Below are 24,663 nucleotides of genomic sequence, written 5' to 3'. Positions count from 1 at the left end.
ATGATTTTTAAAAATTATATAATTGAGAGGGATTCATTTATTGTTTTTTTTTTTAAAAAAATCTCAAAAACCTTTGATTTTCTAAGTGTTGTACCTCCTTCTGGTGGAAAAGTGGACACAGCTAAGCCTCATGGATGAGTATTTAGGGAGTGGCCAGCACAGAGGCAAACCTCTATAGCACAACTAGAGCACACTCAGACATGATGACAGATTAGGGACAGATATGTGTGAGTGTGCTCTAGTTGTGCTCTGTCAAAAGCTCTTGCAGAAAGGGCAGGGCTAGAGCACAGAGTAATTGCTAAAAGCAACTAGAGACACCAGTCACGGAACACATCTTCCCCCAGCTCCGAGACTCTGGCCTTGAATTTTGTGATTTCTCTCAATGCCTCTTCTGGGCTTAAACACATCCTTCCACTTGGTTTGTTTCACTCAGACTGACTTTGACACCCTCCAGACAAGAAAATAAAGTCGCTGAAAGTCCCAGGTTTTGTTCCCGTACAAACCAATTTTACTTTGGAGATCCTCATGACATTTTCTTCATTCTAAAGTACCATATTTTCCGGCATATAAGACGACTGGGCATATAAGATGACCCCCAACCTTTCCAGTTAAAATATAGAGTTTGGGATATACTTGCCGTATAAGACTACCCCTCTTTCAACGCACACCAAATAAAATTTTTAAAAACATATTATTTGATTTCAATATGGTAATTTTAATTCAAATGCTTATGACATACACTTACTTAGCAGGAAAACTTGTATATAAAGCCTGCTTGGATTGGTCAGCTCTCCCTGCCTGTCCAGCCCTCCCTGTCTCCAAGACTATCAGAGCAGTAGTGCAAACACGGCTTTTTTCCATACCCCATAGTCATTTTTGAGCTCCCCCCACCATATGCGGTGGCCGCAGATTCTCCAGTCCAGCTTGGAGGTTTCAGCACCTGCCCTATAAGATGATACCTGGCGTATGAGATGACCCCTGACTTTTTAGAAGATTTTCTTGGGTTAAAAAGTAGTCTTATATGCCAGAAAATACAGTATTAATTAGGCACTCTCAGCATTAGCAAAGACTTTTAATTCCTACTTTCCAGCTCATTTTAAATTAAGCCAATATTTTCTGAAACAAAATGTATTTCCACTTGGCTTTCCATCTGTATTATCCCAGAACTAGCTACTATGTAAATGCAGCTATTGTTTCCAGGATAGATTCAACAGGCAAGGGAAAGAGAAACACTTACGCATTGACTATATAATTCCCAAATAACAGTTCAGGAAACTAAGTGCAAATGGGTTATGCTCAGTTTCTGAAATATTTTATTAATGTACATGTGACATGTGATTGGGGGAGGAGGAAAAGGAAAACACACAAATGAGAGGTGAGTGGGGGGAAACCAGTTTCTTTCAAGAAAGAGTTTGGATGCAAACTTGGGAGTATGCAGGTAAATTCAAAACAAAAAGAACTGGAAACTTTCACTATATCCAAAGACTTTTAAACCTTCTGGATGAACCCAAGTCAGATTTTGACCTCTGGACTGTTTTGTCTCATGCTAGCTACTTTCCTTACCTTGCTAGCTACTTTCCTTATTTATAACAACATGTTACATTTTAAAAGCTGACACGCTATGTTAATTATATATTGGGCAGCAAAAAAGGCCCTTTTCTTTTTCTTTGCTCCAAATTGTGCATGCAGGGTCTCTACCTGGATTAGGACCACTGCATGTTGAGAAGGAAATGATTGTTTCCTAAGAAGCCGCTTTTCTCTTGAAATCCTGTCCCCTGAGTTGTACAGCAGTAAATGAAGGAGGGAAAACCTTCCAGTGGCACCACTGGATTGTAACAGTGATATATAATATAATATAATATAATTTCTGATATTATATTGCCCATTAAAAGAAACTCAGGTGGTGGACCCTGTTCCCCCTCAACATACCAGATAACCTGGAGAGTCACCTACCATAAATCAGAATAGAAAGCACTGCATTAAATTGTCTGGTGGTCAATATCGCGGGTGTAGTTGGGTCTGCGACTTCTTCTTCTTCTTCTTTATTTTTTATTTTTTGCACAACAAAAATTCTCCTTGACAGTTCACACTGAGAATTTTGATAACTGTAATGCAGTCACCAACAAGTAATCTTGTCATGGGGCATTTCTTCATCTCAGCTTTATCAGCAGTGGCTCTAGCCTTAGCTGGGTGCCATGGAATCTATCCTCATTCTGACAGTTTATGCCATGGCTCTCCACACACATATCACTTCTTATCTCTTGCTTTCTGGAACAACAGTCTGGTAAAATTGGAAAGAAACTAATCACATGAGCATGAAGTTTGTTATAGAGGGGAAAGAGCTCCTTTAAGAGATGGACTGAAAGCTACAATCAGAATTATATTAGAAGCAATACTCCTTTATCTTTAAATCAGACTTAACCAGAATTGCCCTTCAACCAGAGGACTGACCTGTGTCAACCTGTCAAACAGAGGACTAACCTTTGTAAAATAGGATGCATTGCCACCAAAGTACAACTCCAGAAAGCCAATTTGAAATCTACGGTGGTTGCTGGATATTTCACAGTGTCTGAAGGGTCTCTCATATACAGAAATCTCTCTATACCTACAAATGTGCCTTACAGTTGGTTCTAATCTAATCTAACATTTTGACTTTACCTTCACAGTTGGATATACAGAGCATTTCTCACTAGAGAGAACATGCTTTTGAACCATTCCCCATTATACTCTTAGATGCCACAGCTCAGTTAAATACCTGCTATGTGAGGATGCCAGTTGTGTATTTTTATGTCACACAGGGCCTAAATCCTTCTATGAATCATGACTAGACCCATTTAATCAGTTGGATTTACCTATGTTTTGACTCATAATTCAACCATTCTGTAGCATTCTGTTAAACAAACAAAAACCAAAAAAATCAGCCCTGTTTCAGACATGTTTATCTGAACATTTATTCTTCAAGCAGATCTGAAAGATTATATACTACCTAGTAGAGCCTAGGGGAAATCATGACCTTTTAAAAATATATGTAACAACTCTTTTAATCCCCTAGGTAGCATTTTTGATGCCCAAAATGGTAATTTTTCCAATTGCTGCGTAAAAATGGATAATTCTACCACTAGCTCTAGCCAGCATGCTTAATGGTAATGGGAACTGTCATCCAACAATATCTGGATGACCACACATTCCACAGGCCTGCCATAGTCCTACAGTGTGCTTATATGGTTTGGGTGTCTGGATAACTGAAGAACTATGATTCCCACATGAATTTTTATATTAGAGGTCCATCTCTTCGTACCAATGTCCCTAGAAAGTATGGTCACCAGAGAAAGAGACCTTCCTTGTGATGGGAACCAAACTTTAGATTACTCTTCAGTGCTGCTTGTCTGGATCCCAGTCTGATGAATTTCAAGCACTAAGCAAATAGAATTCAGAGACATAGCTGAGTTAGTCTGGAATATGAGTATGCAAAGGGAGTTGTAGTACTTTTGATGTATGACAGAGGGTCCAACTGCACTTGTGTCCTACTGGCAGCTCTACCATTGGCAACTAGTTGGCTACTATGTGAACAGGATGTTGATCTAGATGGGCTCTTGATCTCATCCAGCATGGCTCTTTTTGTATTGTTATGTATTTTAATATTATTAAAATATTGCTGATGGCAATAACATGATGGGGTTTTTGCCATTTTTGTGTTTTTGTGTGTAATTATTTTAATTATCTTTTTAATGGTAGACATAGTCATCAGCAGCAGCAGCAGCATCTAATTGTGAAATTCAAAAACATAGCCATGTTCGTCTGGAAAATCAGTATGCAAAGGGATACTGTAGCACCTTTGAGCATCTGAAGAAGTAGGCTTAAGTCTACAAAAGATGATGCTACCATCTTTTCTCTTTCAGTTAGTCTCCAAGGTGCTACATGATCCCTTTGCAATTTAATGGTGAGTAATATAATAAGTTACTTTTTTAAAAAAAACCCAGTGAGTAGAGGCATTGTAATTTGTTGTTTTGAATGTTGACCTATAACTCTGGAGACCAGAGTTTAATTCCCACTCAGCCATGGAAACCCACTAGGTGACGTTAAGCAAGTCACACACTCTCAGCCCTATAAAACTCCATGACCATCTGAGGGTCATCATGAGTTGGAAATGACTAGAAGGTACACAACAACAAGTACTGAACCACTTTTTGAAAACATTTAAAAATGTATGATGTTATAATAAAATCTGCTTCTTGTTAATGTCCAGTGTCAATCCCATGGATCCAGCAATTGAATTTCTCACAGTGCTACAGAGCAGTTTTCACTGAACTGGATGCTTCCAGCTGCTTTGGGCTAAAGCATCCCTCAGCCTCATCTTATATGGCTAAAAGACCCAGCTGGTATGCTCTGGGATGGTGGGAGCTACAGTTGAAAATACCTAAAGAGCCCCAGTTTGCCTACTGCTTTATAGAGCATTACAACACGGAGAACAGAACAGTTACTCCTGTAGAAATACAAACAGAGCTTCCCTGAATGTAAGTAATTCTGAATTTATACTATGGCCATGCCCAGGGTCTGGCCAAAGGGAGACCAAGGAGCAATATTGACAAAATCATACCCAAGGCAGAAACGGGGCAGAATTACCTTCCTAACTCTGCAGCAAAATGCCATGCAGAGATACTCCAGACCCTCTCCCCTGTAGGTCTCTGATTTCGTAGGCACCTTTAATTAATTTATTTCTCATGGTGTACACTTCTCTCCGCACTTTAGGAATTCTTATCCTGCAGCCACCAGCAACAATGGAATATAGTCTTGAAAACAGAATGTTTATATCCTCTGTGGAAAAAAGTGGAATGTTATAATTCAACAGCTAAATTGCATATACAAATTGGATTTGGCTACATATGCCTTTCCTAGCAATATCTGCATTAGCCACTTGAATAGTGTTTTTGTCTTTTCCCAGCATCCTTGACTCCTTCCTGTGGACTATTACAGCAAACATAAAATCTCTAGAGAGGAGCCTGACTCCACTAAATAAAGATGATTGGGGTGATTATGGTGCACAGCAGCTGTGAAGTAACAGCTGGTAAAGAGGAAGGAGAAATGCTGGCTGTTCCAGAGCGATTCCAAAGTATGTCAATTTTAAAAGCAGAAAGTCAAACGAAGAGCCAATTCATGGATGGCTTGACAAAGTTGAAAAGGCTTCTGGGTAGACAGTGCAAAATGAAACATCAGAATGTGAAAGCAATGGAATGCCCAGTGTCTGTATTTTTGCTGCTGTAAAACATTGGTGAAGACAAATTAGCCACATCTGTTGTCCAAATTTATAGTTGGATGTAACGCTTCACTTGTATTATTCTGACATGTGAGAATGAGACAAGTAAAACTTATAAATTTGGGCAACAGATGTGGCTAATTTGTCTTAACCAGTATTGTATCATTCTCACACATGAGAATGAGAAACTTTTTTTTTTGCCTGGAAGAAAGTAAAATTTTGTGTGGGTCTCAATAACAATTTGCAAGATTGATCCTTACACAGATAGCACAATGGTGCAAAACTGGACACCATTGTGCAAAACTGTAATAGTGGAGTGCATTCACATTACATGATTATAGCATCTTAAAAACATTTTTAAGTGGCACAGCTCCATCCCATGCAATCCTGGCATTTATAGTTTTGTGAGGTACTAAGAATTCTTTAATAGAGAGCTCGAGTACCCTACTCTCCCAAAACAAATCCCAAGATTCCATAGGATGAAATCATGGTAGTTTAGATATAGAAATAACAGGGAAAGAAGAAGATCCTATACCACAAAAGAGGAGAGCTGCTCTACATGTTCCAGCAAAGAGTGAAGTTGAAGGCTTTCATGGATGGCATCCATAGTTTTTAGTGGGGTTTGCGGCCAACAATGTCAGAATGCACAGGGAAGCCATTGAAACCCACAAACACCTGGACAACCTCAACAAGAAAGAAGAAACTCTGAAAGTAAACAAAATTTTGCTACCAGTCTTGAAAAACACCAAAATCAAAACTCAGCACATGCAAATGAAAACCACTGCTTCCCAGCAGACAATGAATCACTAATTAAACACAAATCCTCCTCGCATATCCTCCCACTCTGAGGCCTTGCCATTCTACAACAGACCAACACAGAGATTAACATGTAAATCACTTCCTCTCAACCAAGGGTCACATAGTATATATACCCAACACACCTCCATGCCACCATTCTCTGAAGATGCCAGCCACAGATGCAGGAGAAATGTCAGGAATAAATTCTTCCAGAACACAGCCACATAGCCCCAAAAATGCACAAAAAACTATGTTCTAGCAAACTTTTATTCCAAACAATATACACATGTGAAAGGAAACAATTAGGTCAGGCTAGCCTTACATAAGTAAACAAAATTATTTCCTTTTGGTAGCCAAATCTACACTTAAAAAAAACATGCTGGGGGGAGCTGGTGAGGCAGTCTTTATCTCCACTTTTCTCGCTTTTACAGTTCCCATATGTTCGGTAAGAGCTTTTGGAGTCAGCTGGTGTTTACCTTGACTGTCATAAACAGGCACACAGAGCTACATGAGAATTGGTTAGAATAGATCCTCCTCTTTCTGAGCTCAAGCTTTGTTTATTGCACCATTTACTGAAGATGTGCTGCTGCAGCCGAGCAGCAAAAGTCTGTGTTTCCCCAGTCCTCCAACACCATCCTCCTCATTCTGCTACTGCTGAAAAATGCCCAGCTAGACAGAAAAAAGTGAGAAAAAAAAATGGTGGCCTGTGCAGGTCTAAAAAGCGTTAACAAAAAGGATATTTGTTAACTTAGGTGTGTCTTTAGAGTCAAAGTACCATAATTGCCTAGTATGGTTACCCCCCCCCCCCTTCATTCATTTAAGAAAACAGAAGCACTGAATGGGTTGTTTGCATCTTTTTAGTCTTTCTGTGCTTGCTGTGTGAATGCTTCACAAAGAAAAAATCCTCTGACTTTTGCAATGAAATATTTTGTACGAAATGTAGAAAAGTGTAATGTAGAAAACTGGTTTTCACAGCAGATGTGGGAGATCTTGTGGGTTTTTAGCAATCTCTCAATGGGCTGTCTTAGTATGTCAAGATGGCTTCCTCAGCAAGAAGATACAATGAAATTTCTTCTCATCCCTAGCATATGATTTCTGTCATGGACATATTTTTCCCCCAAGCAAACCTAAGTAAAGGAATATCAGTGAGAAAAATATGATGTAGACCTTAATCCAGATAATAATCGAAATTGCATTCATATCTTCCTACCATGGATTATGGCCAACATCCTGTGGAATGACCTTCACTGGTATGACCTCTTGTTACACCAGCATATGTATGAATATGTGTCTTCAAGTTGCCTGTAGGTTTTCTTAGGCAAGTAATACTGTAGCCAAAACCTATGTAGAGGAATTTTATTTAGCTCAAATTGAGAAGGGGTCGGTTACAAAGACCCTACAGAATCATCTCCCACCTGCATGGCAGGGGGTTGGACTGGATGGCCCTTGTGGACTCTTCCAACTCTACAAGTTGCATGGGGAAGAAGGAGTGGCGTATCCTATTGGGAGTAATGGGACACGCACCTGTGGTGTGTGTTAACCGCTGCGCCGCCCCACCACTGCGTGCACGAGCCCCATTCATTTAAATGGGGCTCGAGAATGCACGGAATTTGCCTTACACATGGATCCCCCATGCATTTTATTTAAAAGGGAAAATCACACAACAATTCACTATCACACACTCATTCATTCAAGGCTCAGGAAATCAGGCAGAACTACAGGTGATACTTACTGGAGATGAGGCTTGCTTCTGGAATCGAACTGAGTGAAATAGGGTGAGACACAGCTGTTCAGAAAGCATTCGTTGAATGGAAGTGATGGAGCTAGACTAGAGATCACAGTGACATAGAATGTCTAGATCAAGGGAAGTAATAGTTCCACTCTATTCTGATCTGGTCAGACCCTACCTGGAATATTGTGTCCAGTTCTAGGCACCACAATTTAAAAAGGATGTTGAAAAACTAGAGTGTGTCCAAAGGAGAACAACTGAAATGGTGAAGGGTCTGGAAACCATGTCCTATGAGGAACGACTTAGGGAGCTGGGGATGTTTAGCCTGGAGAAGAGAAGGTTAAGAGGTGATATGATAGCCCAGTTTAAATACTTGAAGGGATGTCATATAGAGGAGGGAGCAAGCTTGTTTTCTGCTGCTCCAGAGATTAGCACCTGGAGCAATGGATGCAAGCTCCTGGAAAAGATTCCACCTCAACATTAGGAGGAACTTCCTTGACAGTAAGGGCTGTTTGACAGTGGAAGACACTCCCTCGGAGTGTAGTGGAGTCTCCTTCCTTAGAGGTCTTTAAACAGAGGCTGGATGGCCATCTGTTGGGGATGCTTTGATTTGGATTTCCTGCATGGCAGGGGGTTGGACTGGATGGCTCTTGCAGTCTCTTCCAACTCTATTATTCTATGATTCTCTGAAATCCAAACTAGCCCACTGAGGGGAGTTTGCCAAGGGTTTTTAAACATGAAAACTAGCCACAGGGAGAAGGTGTTGGATTGTCTGGGGTGAGGCAATCTGGTCTGACAGTAATCAAAGGAAATGGGAAAGGAGTTAAGTTGATAGCCAGCTCATCAAGTGAGACAATCATCACCCATTCTTCTGATTATTGTTGGGCTAGTCTGAGGGGTATTCTTCCCAAAAGATCTCATGAGGCTGACCTCACCTAGGTAAAGTGTGTACATGTGCCGCCGCTCTGGGATTATGGCAGACTGCTCTGGGATTATGACAGAATACCACACACACCAAAATTCAGAAAAATGCACTATAGCTAATAATACGCATAGATGGTTTTGCCAATTCCTTCCCTGAAATATAGCCTACATCACCTGGTATTTGTTAGCAGCATCCCATCCATGTACTAACCAGAGCAGATCCTGCTTAGCTTCTAAGATCAGACAGGATCTGGCACCTTTAGGGTATTTAGTCCTCAAACTAGCATAGAATTTTCTTCAACTGTTGCAGAAGGAGGTATCAAAACACTCATTTGCCCAAGAACTTAAATTCAGAGCAAATATGGTATATGTGCTCCAGAATGCAAAACCAGCCTTGGAATTCAGTTTTCTTTTACCCTTCATTTTTTCCTTCTCTTACACCTAAGACTTCCAGAATACAAGATAGAGTGGCCACAGGAATTGGTTTATGTATCTTTGTCAGAATAATATCCACTGGTGAAAGATACTCTCCAAAGATATATATGGTGAAATATACTGTCCAAAGCAACCTGGGCCCAGGCAGATATGGTGGAATCATAGTGCTATAATTCTGTAGTGTTAAAGAGCCCTTGGTGAAAACAATGTAATAAATCAACAGTACAAAATAGAAGCATGTTCTCATTCTTTCCAGAAGCAATATGCAGTAGTCATAGCTAGGGATTTAGGTATTTGGTACTTTCGTAATCTCAAAGGACTGAGGAACTTCCATGTTTGTCAGCCACTTTATGAATCTCTCTTGCTGTCACAGAACAATTTTATAAATATTAATGAGGCAATATGCATTTTGTTCAAATACTAGATGTTAATTCCATTCTGGGATTATTAAAACAAATGATATGCTCTGTTTCATCATTAAATTTCATGTTTACAAACTATTATTAATTATTGCTTGTATAAACAGAAAACATTTTTTTTTTTTGAGGGGGAATTTCCCACCCTAAATCTTCCTTGCTTCCAACCATGCTGATGATCCCGTCACATATTTAAAATGATAGTACAAAAACCAAAAACCCCAGTGTTAAAAAACACATCACAATTGGGTTGCAATCATGATAGAATCAGATTCACTGCAATATAAAAGAAGCGAGTTTTGCTAAGGACTCTGGCAGCAATGCAGAGCTGTAGAACTAATTCAGTCAGATCTAATCTTTCACTCATAGGATGGACTGAGATGAGAGGCTACAACATTTAGTTTATCAAAAGAAAGCATTTTGTTACATCTAATGTATTACAAGAAAAAATCTTCAAAGATGTGATGCAAAATGAAAACAAACTACATCTAGATAGCAACCACTGATCTGAGAGCACCCTCCTCTGGTCACATACAAAAAATGTGATTTTTCATTGAGCACTATTGTGATGAAAGATTATGTAGTATGCAGTTGTGAAGGGGTCTGTTTGTTTTAGCTTGGGTTTGAGGTTTTGTGCATTTCCCCCATACCTCTCGATGAGAGTGTTGAGGCTAGGAGATGGAGGTCTTATTAGTATTATTTTCTATAATATTAGTCCAGTATTTTATCCATCAGACCCTACTGGTGCATATAAGTTGCATCTGCACTGCAGAGTTAATGGAGTTTGACATCACTTTGACTCAATGCAACAGAAGTGTGGGATTTGTACATTTGTGAGATATTTAGCCTTTTCTGTCAGAGAGCTCTAGTGCCACAGCAAACTACATATCCTAGAATTCCATAGCATTCAGCTGTGGCAGTTAAAATAGTGTCAGACTGAATTATTTCTGCAGTGCAGATAAACCCATAGTGACGAATAGTTCTTCTTTTTACTCTTAAAGCGGGGGGGGGGGGGGGGACAACATTCTGTATTTTGCCATAACAAACTGCCTCCCATATCAGCCTGCTCAAAAGTAAGATATTAGAAGAGGACTGGTTACAGATCCCCATGAGACTAGGCTGTTGGAAACCCATGACAGGGCTGTCTCTGTATCACCATTGTGACTGTGGAGCTCCCTCCCAAGCAGTGGTGTCACTGCCTTGGATGTAATCTGGTGTGATGTGGTGGGGCTTCCAGGGGGCAGGGCCAAAAGGGCATATCCTCTTACCTTGCTGCTGCATGCCACTCTACTGCATGCCCTGGGCACCCTCCCTCTCTACTGCATGCCACTCTAGTCGTGGGTAGAATAGCATGCAGCAGGGAGGTGGGGATGTGCTTGGCTGAATGTCATCTCTCTTCTGGGGTATCACCTGGTGTAGTCCATATCCCCTGCAGCCCTCTAATTATGCCACTGCTCCCAAGAGAGGTCTGGCTCCATCTCTTCTCTGGGGTTGTCTACAAAAGCAAAATGTAGTGCTTTTGCCCCCGTATAAACCCTACCTGTTCAAACAACAGACATGGTCAAAAATAGAAGAAACTGAAATGAAGTGGCATTCCGAGGCTAAGAACTGTAGGAAAATAACCCTTGGTTTGCTATTGAGCAAGATGGAAAGTGTGAATGATTGCACTGGTGTGCAGTCTGCATGCCAATGTAGACATGGGGGAAGGAACTGGCGAGCAACCAATGCCATTGCTGCCCATAGGTTCTTTTGTTGCCCACTCACAAATTGATTGCATATGTTTCTACACTGCGTTTGGTGGTCCCTATGTAGACTTGTCCACAGCTGCACGGTATGTGGTAAACCCCTGCAGCCATGAGAGGTCTCTCCTGTCCTTTGCGCAGCATTTGCTGAATTTTCCTGGTTGGTCTGTAGATCATTTGGAGATTGTGTTTCCTCCTTCTCCTTGAAGCCATTTTGAAATAGGCTTTCAAATGTTCTCTAGAAGGTTCAAAATACAGGGTCTACTTGACCGGTTATTTCATTTGACATTTGGCTGTTAGTATAGAAAGATTTTGAACTGCTCCCTCCCCCTTTCCTTTTCTTTTTTGGTGGTAGTGGGGTAGAAAGCTATCCCCGTTCTTTTCATGTTGTTTCAATCTCTGATACCAAATTTTCTGTTAAAGAAGTAATGCCCAGGAATATATCTGCTTCATTAATTGAGGGCATGTCTATGCAAGGGGGGAAAACATACTCACCTTAAACCTGGTGCAATCAGTTCAGACAATGTACACTCAGTATCGCAGCAAAGCCACTTCTTTTTAATTCAACTTGAGAAAGCTCACAGGTTACTCCAGAGCATTCAGGTAACTCTGGTGTGGCCTTAGTAGTTTTGAAGTGTGGACAGCTGCATCACATTGGATTCAAGGTGATTTGGTTGTCCACATGTCACAAACATTCATCAGGACAATGCCATTTTTTGTCCCTCTCACTGGTCAGTGGTGGAAAGTCTGCCTGAGCTGCTATTTCCACTGCCTCACCAGCCAAGCAGCTCCCTGGCAGAGACTTTCTGGCACGTTACACACGGCCATAAGGGATGTCCTTAGGACGTCCCATTTTGAAAAAGGGGCGTCTCTTCCAGATGCCCCTTACCCTCTTACGGACAGAGTCCGTAACAAATGGCGGCGGCCGTTCCACACGGCTGCCGCCATTTTGACGTAGCGGACGCTCTGCGTCCGCATGTCGCGGCCGAGAAGTGACGCTGCGAGTGCGCGCTTTGGCACTTGCAGCGTCTCTTCCGGGTTGCTGGAAGAAGTGCGATTTTCACGCTCCTTCTTTGCAGCACGGAGGAGTCGTGCGGTTTGGCTGCTGCGACTCCTCCGCGCTGCAACTGGCAGCGGCCCGAGACCTCCCCTTTTGGGCGGTCTGCAACGGGCCTCTAACAATATAAGTTCTGGTGAGGTCAGACCTCTTCCTTGTTAATCATATGGCTAGGTATCCCCAAATTGACCTCACCAGAAGCAATGTCATCAGCAAGGACAGGGATCGTGCTGATGCAGTTGGCCTGGCCAAATGTCTACACAGCAAGGTGGCTTTCCATCACCATTGCACAGTTACATGTGGCACTCACATAGTGAATTTGGGATGACTTTGGAGCAAAATATTCCAGACTGCACCCGGATTATTTTGTAGACAAAACTTGATGTATAGCTGTACTCAAGCAACAATATTGCAATTAGTTGTTATAACAACCAGTTAAAACATCCCAATGGATTCTTTGAGGTTCACAGCATCAAGTTCTTCAAGGAAAACTCCACAAGATAACTTGAACCAATTAAATATCTGGGAGTTTTAAACTGATTCTACTAGTGTCCATTTATTAGGGACTGCAATGCAGTTAAATCTGTAATGTTACCCATATCCCGGTTGTAATACAGTACACCAGGCAATCAGTCAGACTACAGAATTATAGTAGAGTAATATTATTCCACATTAACTACCATGGTTCTATCCTATGGAATTCTGGACATTGTAGTTTGCTTAGGTACTGGAGTCTTTCAGCTGAGAATTCTAAATGCTTCTCTCTAAACTGCCAATCCCAGGTTTCAACAGAATGGAATCATGGTAGTAAAATGAAAGAATAGTGCTATAAATTCTGTAGAACCATGGCAGCCAAAGTATGTAGAGAGATCTTGTAGCACCTCAAAGGTGCTATAAGATCTCTCTACATACTGATTCTACAGATTAACACGGCTACATCTTTGAATTCATGGCAGCCAAAGTAGACTCAAAGGACCACCACCATATGGTGTGAAACGGCACAATGTCTCCCTCCACACCTATAGGGCAGTGGAACTACCAGCAAAGAGAGACAAAACTAGCATGTGTTCAGTAAGCACTCCCTTTGAATGTTTGATTAGAATGACAGTGGTGGGGCTGCAGGCTGGAAAAAGAAATCGCAGAATTGGAATGTATCCACAGACCCCAGTCCATCGGCAGTGGATTGAACAGAGATCATTGTTTCCAGGCACACTACACACATTTCAACACTATCTATCTCCACAACCTCATGAGGGCACCCTTAACCAGTTCATCACATCTCCACTGTGGTTCCCACACCATATTCCAATACACATTCATATGGTTATCTCCTCCTCTTGACTTTAGGCAACACTCTTCCTCCTGTCTCCCCCCCCTCCCCCCATGATCACAGCTAAAACTGAACTTGCCACTTCATCTCCATACCCAAAAATTTTTGAATTTCAACTGACATTTACTCATACCACTGGCTTATATGGGTCTGTCTCTGGACTCTCCACCCTATGCATCTGAGGAAGTAGGCTCAAGTCTACGAGAGCTTCTTGTCTACCAGTTTCTTTCTTTCAGTTTGTTTCAAAGGTGCTATTAGATCCCTGCAAAGGAGTGTAAAGAAAGAATTCATGTTGAGTTTTTCTTGAGGAACTTATTGCAAATGAACAATTAGAAGAAGAGTAAGGACAAAAAGGTAATACTACGTAAAATAGGAAATAGTCACAGGAAAATTGGCATACATCATTTTTTGTCACAATTTAGCACTGGAAGTTCCTAATAATTAACAGGATTGAAAGTAATTTTGTGTCACGTCAGTTGCATACAAAAGCTCAGTCTTTGAAGTAGCAGACTTTTTTTCTTTTTAGTAAAAATGTTTAATTGGCACTGACAGAATTTTCTTACATAATATTCTTGAAGGCCTATGCATTATTGACAATGCCAAAGGGAATACGGTATTTTACTGGGGAGTGGAAGGGGGCAATGGAGAATAAAACTTTCCTAGTTTCATTTTTAAACATATTAAACACAGGCCAAACTAATATTATGTAAGCCTCATTTACCAAAGTTTTACAAGAAAAAGTGTTCTGCCATTCAGTCAATATTACAAACAATAGTAATAGGCATGCTAAAAATGAAGTCATTTAAAAAAGCCATTGAATAGATTTTGCACAACAGTAGTCTAACAGATGTAATTTACTCATAAATAACAGAAATACTATTTAATAAAATGGCAATCTTCTTTTGATATCCAAATGCAGTGCAGTGCTTTTCTGTGACACAAGTGGTACCCCCTGTCCCCATGTTATATACATGATGAGAAGTTTTAAATGTTTAAAAATACAAATAATACACCCAGTAAAAAACATTTACTATGATAAATGATAAGGGGAAAGAAAGTCGGGCGTAATTGTCTATGTGATATGGGTTTTTAACATGGAAGCAGTCAAATATACAGAAGAGTCTTTTCATCACAGTCATTGGTGAGTGACACCTGCTGTGTCTACTTTTCTCTTCTTTTCTACTGCTGGAAGTTTTGGCGAGCGTGTCTGAGTCAGCGCTGTTCATCTTTTCAGCCTTGCAACTGTTAGCAATTGCTGACAGAACTCCATTGATCTCTTCTTCAGCTTCTTCATCTTCCTCCTAGTAAGAAAAGCAGTTAGACATCATCATAAATTCCAATATATATATATATATATATATATATATATATATATACTTATATTTATTCATTCAGTTTCCTTTACACAATGGGGAAAGCTGCACAACTAAAGGAGGAGGGCCACACATAACAATCTGATTTTGTTCAAACTCCTAGCAGCCGTCAAATAAAAAACACAAGTAGAACACGCAGCCTTTTCAGTTGCTCACAGCACAACTGGGATTGCCAGAAGAGACCCATTTTATAAACCACTGTCTGAAAGGCTCATATTTTTGCCTGCTGCAATCTATGAGGTCAGAGTAGCTCAAAAACCACAGATCAATATATCACACTGCTTATCTCAAATTTCTATGTATTCTGTAACCTGAACCTTCCCAGAAATTTCTACTTAACTTCTGTGCTTTTCACATTTCATAGCTTCCATCATTTTATAAAAAATAAATTATTCTAGTACAGTCAAGCACAATCATGAGAACATCCCATGAAATTTCCCTTCAGTCCATCTATATTGATCTCAAATCTGTTTATTTTGTCCTTGAAGGTCTATTTAAGATCAAGCATTAATATGCAATCCAGGCTGTTAGTATGCATTCCAATGCCTACTAATAAATTAAATTGATAGTACGGTAAATGAAATTAACCTGGAGATATATTTTCATGCACCTGATGCTAGAGCTTTAATTTATACCTAATTTATACATAATTTGTATTTCACTGTAAGTCTCTTTATTCATGGCCCTGGAGAAAGTTGGTTTATGTGTGCATTCCAATATAGCAATGATGGGTAAGTGTAGCCCTCCAGATGTTGTTGTACTGCAACTCCCAGCAGCCCTTGCCTTCATAGCCAGTGATGAGGTATTGAGGGGAATTGTACTCCTAACATCTTGTGGACCATATGTACACCTATACCTGCTCTACAGAGAGGGGAGGCCAAATTATATTCACTTATGATCTTCCATTATAGCACAATGATTACACTTTAAAAATACAGCTGTTGGCTCAGAAAACATGGAAAGCTGAGAAAACCCTCACCATTCCAAATGCCTTATTCATTATCAAAGGGAAATGATACAGCTTATAATCTAAAAACAAAGAGAGATATGAGCCTGGATGCATTTTTTTTAGTTACATATCTGTTTCTTAATAGGAAAAATGGGAAAATCTGTACCAAACTGCAAGTTTATTGCCCAGCAGGAAAGAATGTTGTGCACATATATTTTCTTCTCCTCTGCAAGGTTCTGAAAGTTATTTGCAGGTGGCTGATGTTTTATCAGATTGCTTTTAGTTCTTTTATGTTCCCTGAGAGGGAGCTAAACGGTATATGGGAAAATAAAGCATCTGGAATGGCATATACCAGCCTATCATTTGTAGGTTACAATATTTTCTTCTCCAGGGGTATCTCCAAGAGTTGTTTTCAGAATGAGTTACTTACTCCATTGACTCAATAAAGAGAAACGGGGAAAAATCTATAACAGAGTAACAAGCACCTTCTCTGCTTTGTAAAATCTGGAAATGTCTAGGGTTATTGAAAGAACTACTGAGAGCTTTGAAAAGAGAAAATTAAACTGTTTCAGATTCTGGAAATGAATCTTGCCTATCAAGAAGAAGCTCATTTTTTTAGTGCATTTCTTTAATAAACAGCAAAATGGTATTAGTTTTACTCCTAGTCCCTGCTCTTAAAAAGCAGAATAGAAAGCAGATGGCAATATTAAAGGGGCTATACAAATGAGTTTCACAATCTATGGAAAGCAACTGCATGACAGCTGAAACCTACTGGAAAATGGCATCTGCTACTGCTTCCTGAGTCTATTAATGGAAGCATTTGTTCAAATCCAGCAGCCCACAGGATGGGGAAAGCTTGTGGAAAGCTGTAAGTTTTCAACATGGTCAATGATTCCTCTTAAAGAGTGCCACAGTACCTTTGCAGCTTAGGAATTCTTGTGTAAATCCATTTCTAACTATATTTGTCAAGACTTCCTGATATGCTATATAGAAGCAGTAGGAACTAATGTTATGTGTCTGTACTCTGAGTATATATCATCTGTTGTATTTCCTTCCTTTCCCATTTCTCTTTTTCTGACACTTTATAATACATTTAGAAGATACAGGTTACAGCCATTTCACAAAAGACAGACGGCTGAGGCCCTAAGGCAAGTAAGCTGGCTTTGAAAACTCAGGGGGCACTGGGGGCAAAAGGTATGTGTCTTTTGCAGCAATAAGGGATGAAATTCTCCAAGGTATTCTAGGGGGGCTAATGTGGCCTCCTAGATTCCCACAGTTGCCCACTCCTGCAATATTTTCTTATCCAATATAGTGAGGGACCCCTTCGCTCTGTTTGTGATATAACTGTGACTATTCAGTTACCTTTACAGTTATGGGGATGCTGGCTCACAAAATGGCACTGACCAAATACCATGTGTATAGTTTTTTGTGGGTTTTTCCACCCTTCGACTTCACAAATACTATATGGTTCCAGTTCTAGATCACACTGTCCCTCACGCTGCGTCCCTGTTTTCTGTTGTGGATGTTGATATAACGACACCGGGAGAGACTGCCACAGGCAAAGGGCTTGTAGCTTTCAGATTTTTTTTTAAAAAAAAGATACAATTATTCTACGTTAATTACTTTGCAGAAATAGGGAACTAAAGAGTTATTTTTCGAAATTTTAAGTTACAGTGGAACCAAACTGTTTCTATAGACTTTGAAAGTATAACTTGAGCTAATTACTTTTGAAAAGTGATTTTTCCAAGCTATGCACAGGCAGAACACCCATTGCGCCCCTCTACCTCCCTCTCTCCCCTTCTTCTCTCTCTCTCAAGCACATGCACACATACACCCACACACAAAGTAAACCTTAAAAGGACACCACATGTGTTTCAAAACAAAACAAAACAGTGACTGAGGTCACTGACTAATTTTCTTTTCTAAGATGATACCTGGGACCTACATGAGGTCCAGAAGCATTCCTGGAAATAAAGATGACAATGAAGGCTGGTGATTCATTTTTGCAACATGCCAATCTCACAGTTACACACACACGCGCGTGCGATGTGAAGAGAGCCTGGAGGATATTGAGGAAGAGATCTGAGGATACAATGGTGCCCACTAGTGGCAGCACATTGAGGCCCTCAAGAATAATGTTTTGTGAGTATGTCAAATATGTTTCTCAGATCAAGACCCTGAAATATGAGAGGATTCAATACCTTTTGGATTGAATAATGGTTTCTATTTTATTCTTTCTTTTTTACCTTTCATCTTTCATACGGGGTTACTATGAGGCACAATTTAAAGGCAGGTGAGCATTTCACACTGTTTAATGTCTCACACCACTGTGCTTATTATATCATTCCATATGAATGCCATTAAATCCATAATCCGTAGCAGAACAGTGTATATTCAAGACTTCTCAGGGCCCATTCAACTGCAACTTGTCAACTACATATCTACCAGTGATTGTCTGTAATGCCTGCAGGGCAGAAACATGTCTGTAAACACACCATGGGGGGCTGGGGCTAGTCATGGCCGCATAGCACTTGTCTACCCTCTCTGTTTATTTCCAGAAATATATAACCTCTACAATGGAAGTGGTCCCACCAGATGGTGTTGGACTCCTGTCACCCAAGACCATGGGCAGAGATGATCTGGGCTGCTGTGATGACCTGGGCTGCTGTGGGGACAGCCACAGGTTTCCCCAGCTATGCTCTACAAGAAAGACATAGTTGGCAAGGGACAAAAAGAAATTATGATATGATTAATGCCTGCTCTACACAAGCAGCAGAACAGAGGAGCAGAATGGACTGCACCAAATACAGCACTTCAGATTGCAGGTGAGAGATGTCATTTTTGATTGCTTTCCACACACCAAGTTTCCTGCAAAACAAAACAAAATGCAACCTCACACACTAAGGAGGCATGTTCCATCTTGGTTTACTCCTTGCTGCACCAGCCTGATGGCAAGGCCTTTTAAAAATATTTACGGGATATTTAAAGAAGAAATATTTAATTATAATGCCCCAACTCAGTTTAAAATGAACCAGTTCTGTTATTATCTGTGTATGAGACCCAAGGACCATGTTGCTCTTGGAGCAAACGATATGGTTTTCTTGCATGAGACCTTAATTAAAGATTAATTTATGGCAACATTTAAATGCTTATTTGGGTTCAGAACAGAGAAACCTTACAACAAGGCCCTGTCCTGTCTGCCCAGATTTGACCAGAGGTCCTGTGCTTTGTTTCTGCAGTGGTCAAATAAATGGCATTTGGAAGCTTATGCTAGGACATGAATAATAAAGCATCCTCTCTTCATGTTCTCCATCAAGTGGTTTGCCACTCTGGTTCTTCAGAAATGAGAAGCATACTGCCTTGATATGGGGCAGTATTATGTAGACATCATGACTAGTAGCCAGGGTGTAGCCATGGGTTGGCCAAATAAGAGCATTGCTCCCTAAATAAGAATCTTCCCCATGAAATTTTCCTTCAGTCGTCAAATTTCTAGAATTTCAGAGGAGACACTGAAAAAAGTTGACATCTACAGCTGTTTATTTGCTGTATTCACATTCTCTTGGTAACTTTGCCTGACCTTTTTCTTTGGGTACGTAAACTAAATTTCTAAATGCTCAACTGGTGTTCTTTATTGCACAGGCCCTGGAACGGGCCTGTCGCGTTCTAAAAGGGAATGTGAGGGGGATAGAAGGCGGCAAAGAATGCATCTTACCGCACAGGGAGAATGCTGCTGCCACCGCACTACGTTCCCATCCCGTTCTGGATGTGTTCTCCAGGGGGTGATTTTCAGGAACGCTTCTCAAACATTCCCGAAAATTGCTCCCTCTGGGATGCATCCGGAATGTGATGGGAATGTCCGGCAGCAGCAGCGTTCTCCCTGTGCAGTAAGATGCGTTCTTTGCCACCTCCCGTCCCCATCACATTCCCTTTTAGAATGCAACAGGTCCATTCCAGGGCCGGTGCGATAAAGTTCTAAGTTGCTGCAATGCTACAAATTTGGGGAATGTCGGGGGGGGGGGGGGAGATAAATTTTATTTGGGGAAGGCAATTCCTTTATTTTGCCCCCTCACAGTTACATCCCTGCTATTAGCTGTTAAAAATGACAGGACATGAAACCTGTGGGCAGCTACTTATCATAATCTTTGAAAGTAGATGATTTATGACCAGTACTTACAATTTAAAGGACCTAGCATGATGTAGTGGTTTGATCACTGAAATACGACTGTGGAGACCAGGGTTCATACCCCAGATCAGCCATGTAAACCCACTGGGTGACCTTTGGCAAATCACACACTCTCAGCTACACAGCACATGTTGTAATAGGCTAAACAATTGTAATATGATTCTTCCAAAGGATGTCCAGTCTGCAGCTACCCATCAGACACAGCTATGCAGCAGCATCTCTAGCAGAACTAGTGTTCATTTCCCCCCAAATCCCCAATCCATTTGGCCATGCTGACTGAAGGCTCTGTGAACTGTAGTCCAAAAAGTATCCCCCCCCCCCTAAATTCTGATCCCTTGTGACTGCTGCCATGGTTATCCAAAAGCAAAATGTGTCCCAGAAACAGTCCCAGACTGCACACTTACTGGTCTTCCACACTGCAGAAATAAAGCAGTATGGCACAATTTTAACTGCTATGGTGCCATGCCATGGACTATTGGGGTTTGTAGTCTGGTGTGTCAGAGAGCTGTGCTGTTTTATCAAACTACAAATCCCAAGATTCTGTAGTCATGACAGTTAAAGTGATGTCAAATTGTTGTATTTCGGCAGCCTTTCAGAACTGGTACTCCTGTAGACTGGTGATGGTGAGGCCCACAAATGGAAGCAAGATGTGCTCTTGCAGCACCCAAAACAAAGGGCAGAGGGGTTCAAGGAGAGGCTTGGAGGAGTTGGTACATGAAAGAATGAAAACAAATCAGTTACCTTTGTGAGTTTTTTCATACCAGCTCTATTAAGGGTGCAGAAATGAGCCACAGCATATTCCAGTAATGCACCAAAGATGAAACTAAAGCAAATTCCCAGGTAGACATCAATTGCCTTAATGAAGCAATTAGCATTAGGAAGTGATGTCCTGGCTCCCATCATAAGTGTTGTCATGGTGAGCACTGTTGTAACACCTAAAAAAAAGCGGGTGGGTGGGAGAGAAACCAGAAATAATCTTGAAAGATTGCCAGTGGTATTACTTCTGGGATGCACCAAGAAGTTTTGCTGTATGAAGCAACCCACCAATTTGGTAGTCGAATCTTACTCAACACTGGCTTCATCTTTTGTACTTGATGGCAACAAGGTAGCTAAAGTGGCAAAGGGTTCACAGTATGATATACATGAAGATCTGTCCTCCACACCTTTCCACCACTTCCATCCTCCACAATCTGCTCCCTAAGGTGGCTGCCTCACCCTACCTAATGAAAGGGCCAGTCTTGGCATTTCCTGCAGCCTTTGGATCCTAATTCATGAGATGTCACCCCTTCTACATTTTGAACAATATGCATAGAGTTTGGAATTAAAGAGCTTAGTTGAAAGAAGTGGTAAATCTTTTTGATGAAAGGTTTTGTTTTGCTTTTTTTGGTAGAGTAAGAGGAAATATTTCTTTTCTATGGTGGAAAAGTAACAGAAGAAAGGCAAAATTTGCTGAGAGTACATAATGTCTAAACTGAGCTGTAAATTACTCTTTCAGGAGTGGCATATCACACGACCAAGTGATATAGGAAGGAATTACAACACATGAAATCAAATAAAGCATAAAACATATTAGGAAATGCAAAGAATAAATACTACAGTTCTTTATTCATAGCTATCTTGTTAATTACTTCAGTTATTAAAACATGTACACATTTAGAAAATATGTAACTTTTGCAGTATATTTTCAGCAGGACAATAGCAACCAGAGACTACAGGTCTGTTTAGACAATGGTCACACTTTTTTACTTTTGGCTCTTCCCATCATTGTGAAGTAGAGGTTTGATAATTGTGTCATCCAGTGATGGGTAGCCTTCTCTTATTCAAATTCTGGAAAATTTCCAACCACATACAAACACACACCAATCAAGTATGAATTGTATGTTGGACATTTGAAGTAGTCCCAGTGCTTAAAAGATTCCAAGCCTTTAATTTGTGGTGATTTACCTTGTGATGTAGTGGTTTGAGCACTGGACTAGGACTCTGGAGACCAGGGTTCAAATACCTGCTTAGCCACTTTTCTTTGAATGTTTATATTAGCTAGGGTTGCAATATTTTCGGTATTAAATAATGTTGGAGAAAAACTTATAAATACACCATGGGAAATGTTGATAACAATGGGGAATCTTCAATTAACTGAGTGTATATAACTCTAAGCAAGAATACATTGGCCTGTTACAGACAGCCAAAATAAAGCTGCTTCGAGTCACAGTGGAGGTACGGTGTTTCAATGATGCATGCGTCCTAAGAATCCAGAAGTCGCACCAAAGCCATGCTCCAGACTGGAGTGTGGCTTTGGTGTGGCTTCTGGACTCTTAGGACGCATGCATCATTGAAACACTGTACCTCCACTGTGACTCGAAGCAGCTTTATTTTGGCTGTCTGTAACAGGCCATATATAATTAAGGAAACTTCATAAGAGGGGAATTTAAAGCTAGGAAGTAGAACATTTGCTGGAATTAAAGCTTTGTTATTTTGAAACCTGAATTGTATAGACAATATACGTCATCGTAACTATGTATTCAGGAACAAACTTGCTTTTTCTGTATGGCAAAATTTAATAAAAATTATTTAGAAAAACAAAAAACAAATACCTGCTTAGCCACAACAACCCACTGGGTGACCTTGGACAAGTCACACTCTCTCAGCCTCAGAAGATGGCAGTGGCAAACCCCCTGTGAAAGAACTTGCCAAGAAAACCCTGTCACAGGTTTGCCTTAGGGTCGCTATAAGTTGGAAATGTCTTGAAGGCACACACACACACCTACCTCCAACCTACTGATGTCTCCACATCAGAGTTGCCAAGTCTCATGGCTCTGGCTGAAGTATCAAAAACCTGCTATAATTCTCCAGGCATCCAAGCCTGGAGACAAGTCTTCAGCTGTCCCACATATAGGTCCATTATTTACCCCAACTCTTGTTTGCCTCAACTGCCAAACATCACAAAGCATCCATGTTACTTCCTAACCACATGCCCCTTTGGTTCCGGGGGCTTTTTTGCCCCCGACTCCCAGGAAATTGAAAGTTCTTGATCTAGCAAGCTACTACATGTTTTGATTCAGGTCAACCAAATCAGTTCTATACATTTCATCTCACTAGAGGTACAGAAAGGACAGATAAGAAAAACATGACACAGTATTACAGATTTTCTTTTTCCTGAGGTAAGTGATAATGTCTGCTATTGATCCCACAGCTAGTGCTTCTCAGGAAAATTTAAAGGACTTATATCCAGGCACATTATGTGCACTTAGATTTCTGCAACATGGTACATTTCGTAATTGGCCTCCTGTTAGGCAGCCAGTGAGGCTCATATTGTTACAATTTAGCTGTTTCATCAGGGGCAAAAACCTACAAAGGATGAAGCATCATTTTAATATGTTTTTTCCTTGGCACTGTTAGAACTGCCCAGATCCTGTGGGTCTGTTGCATAGTTCTGATTATGTTGGGGATTCTTGACAGCAGCTACATTACAGCATTCAGCTATTTCTCTTGCCAAATTTGTCTGTTTTAAACAATTACTCTTGTTTGTAATCTTGAGTTTTTAATTGTGTGAAGCTCATTAGTAGGTGGTAGATTTCATGTACCTGAAGATTTTGTCTGAACTCCAGAAAGTGTTGAAACCCATTCCTAAGGTAGATAAGACACTGAACCATAGATAGCTCCTTTAAAGTTCAGAGAGAAAAAATGGTGCAAATTTGCCTCTCTACTGGCATGGAAGCCACCAGTTGCCATTGGTGGGGGCAGTACAAGAGGCTCATGATACAGATTCTTAATTATTGTTATTGTTGCTTACAATGAAAGTAGTCAGTTCTGGCTTTTTTTTAGAGGCCAAAGCTTCAGCTTTTCATGGCCTTCCCAAAAGACAAGAAAGGGGTGAGCAGCCTGAAATGTTGCTTCATCCCTCTCGTGTTTTTGAGGAACCAAAAAGACCTGAAGATGAGTGAAAGATCAATGAAAGATCAATGAAAACAAAGAGAAAAAGGCTCCATCTCTGAAGGAAGGAGTCACACCTGTCTCCTCACTGCTGGCTTCTTTGTTTGTCTAGAGCATTTTTCATTAAGGACCAATGCATTCTAAAATTGCAAAGGCATCCCCATCTTTTTGACAGCTTGTTTTTGGACATTCTGCTGCTTTGACATCTAAATTGTAGTCATGCACTATATTTTGTACTACATGAACTCTCCCTGGAAGCAAAGATGACAAAACTGAAGTTGCTGTTTTTTGGCCATATCATGAGAAAGCATAGCTCACTAGAAAAGATGATAATGCTACAGAAGGTAGAATGCAACAGAAAGAGCAGAAGACCACATGCCAGATGGATAGACTCAATCAATGAGGTCACGTGCCTGAACTTGCAGGATCTAAGCAGAGGAATGGAGGACAGAGGATCTTGGAGATGTCTCGTCCACAGGGTCACCATGAGTCAGGATCAACTTCAGGGCAGTTAACAACAACAACAAACTACATTTTAACCCT

The 24,663-nt window shown here is 40.6% G+C and overlaps 1 protein-coding gene across 1 annotated transcript in view; it reads right to left on the bottom strand.

Annotated features, from left to right (window-relative positions):
- Positions 1 to 14,138: 14,138 nt before the first annotated feature.
- Positions 14,139 to 24,663, bottom strand: part of LOC149318654 (gamma-aminobutyric acid receptor subunit pi-like) — a 51,973-nt gene continuing 41,448 nt past the window's right edge. The window contains exons 8-9 of the mRNA XM_089507844.1: positions 20,932 to 21,125; positions 14,139 to 14,986 (exon numbers count right to left, since the gene is read on the bottom strand). Coding sequence (XP_089363970.1) covers positions 14,678 to 14,986; positions 20,932 to 21,125 — 503 coding nt within the window. The 3' untranslated portion in view covers positions 14,139 to 14,677. The remainder of the gene's footprint in view (positions 14,987 to 20,931; positions 21,126 to 24,663) is intronic.

This window comes from Sceloporus occidentalis, unplaced genomic scaffold (assembly GCF_023333645.1).
Source record: "Sceloporus occidentalis isolate IW3139 unplaced genomic scaffold, rSceOcc1.0.p SCAF_2, whole genome shotgun sequence".
Lineage (NCBI taxonomy): Eukaryota > Metazoa > Chordata > Lepidosauria > Squamata > Phrynosomatidae > Sceloporus > Sceloporus occidentalis.
This window is presented reverse-complemented; position numbering and strand designations above follow the sequence as displayed.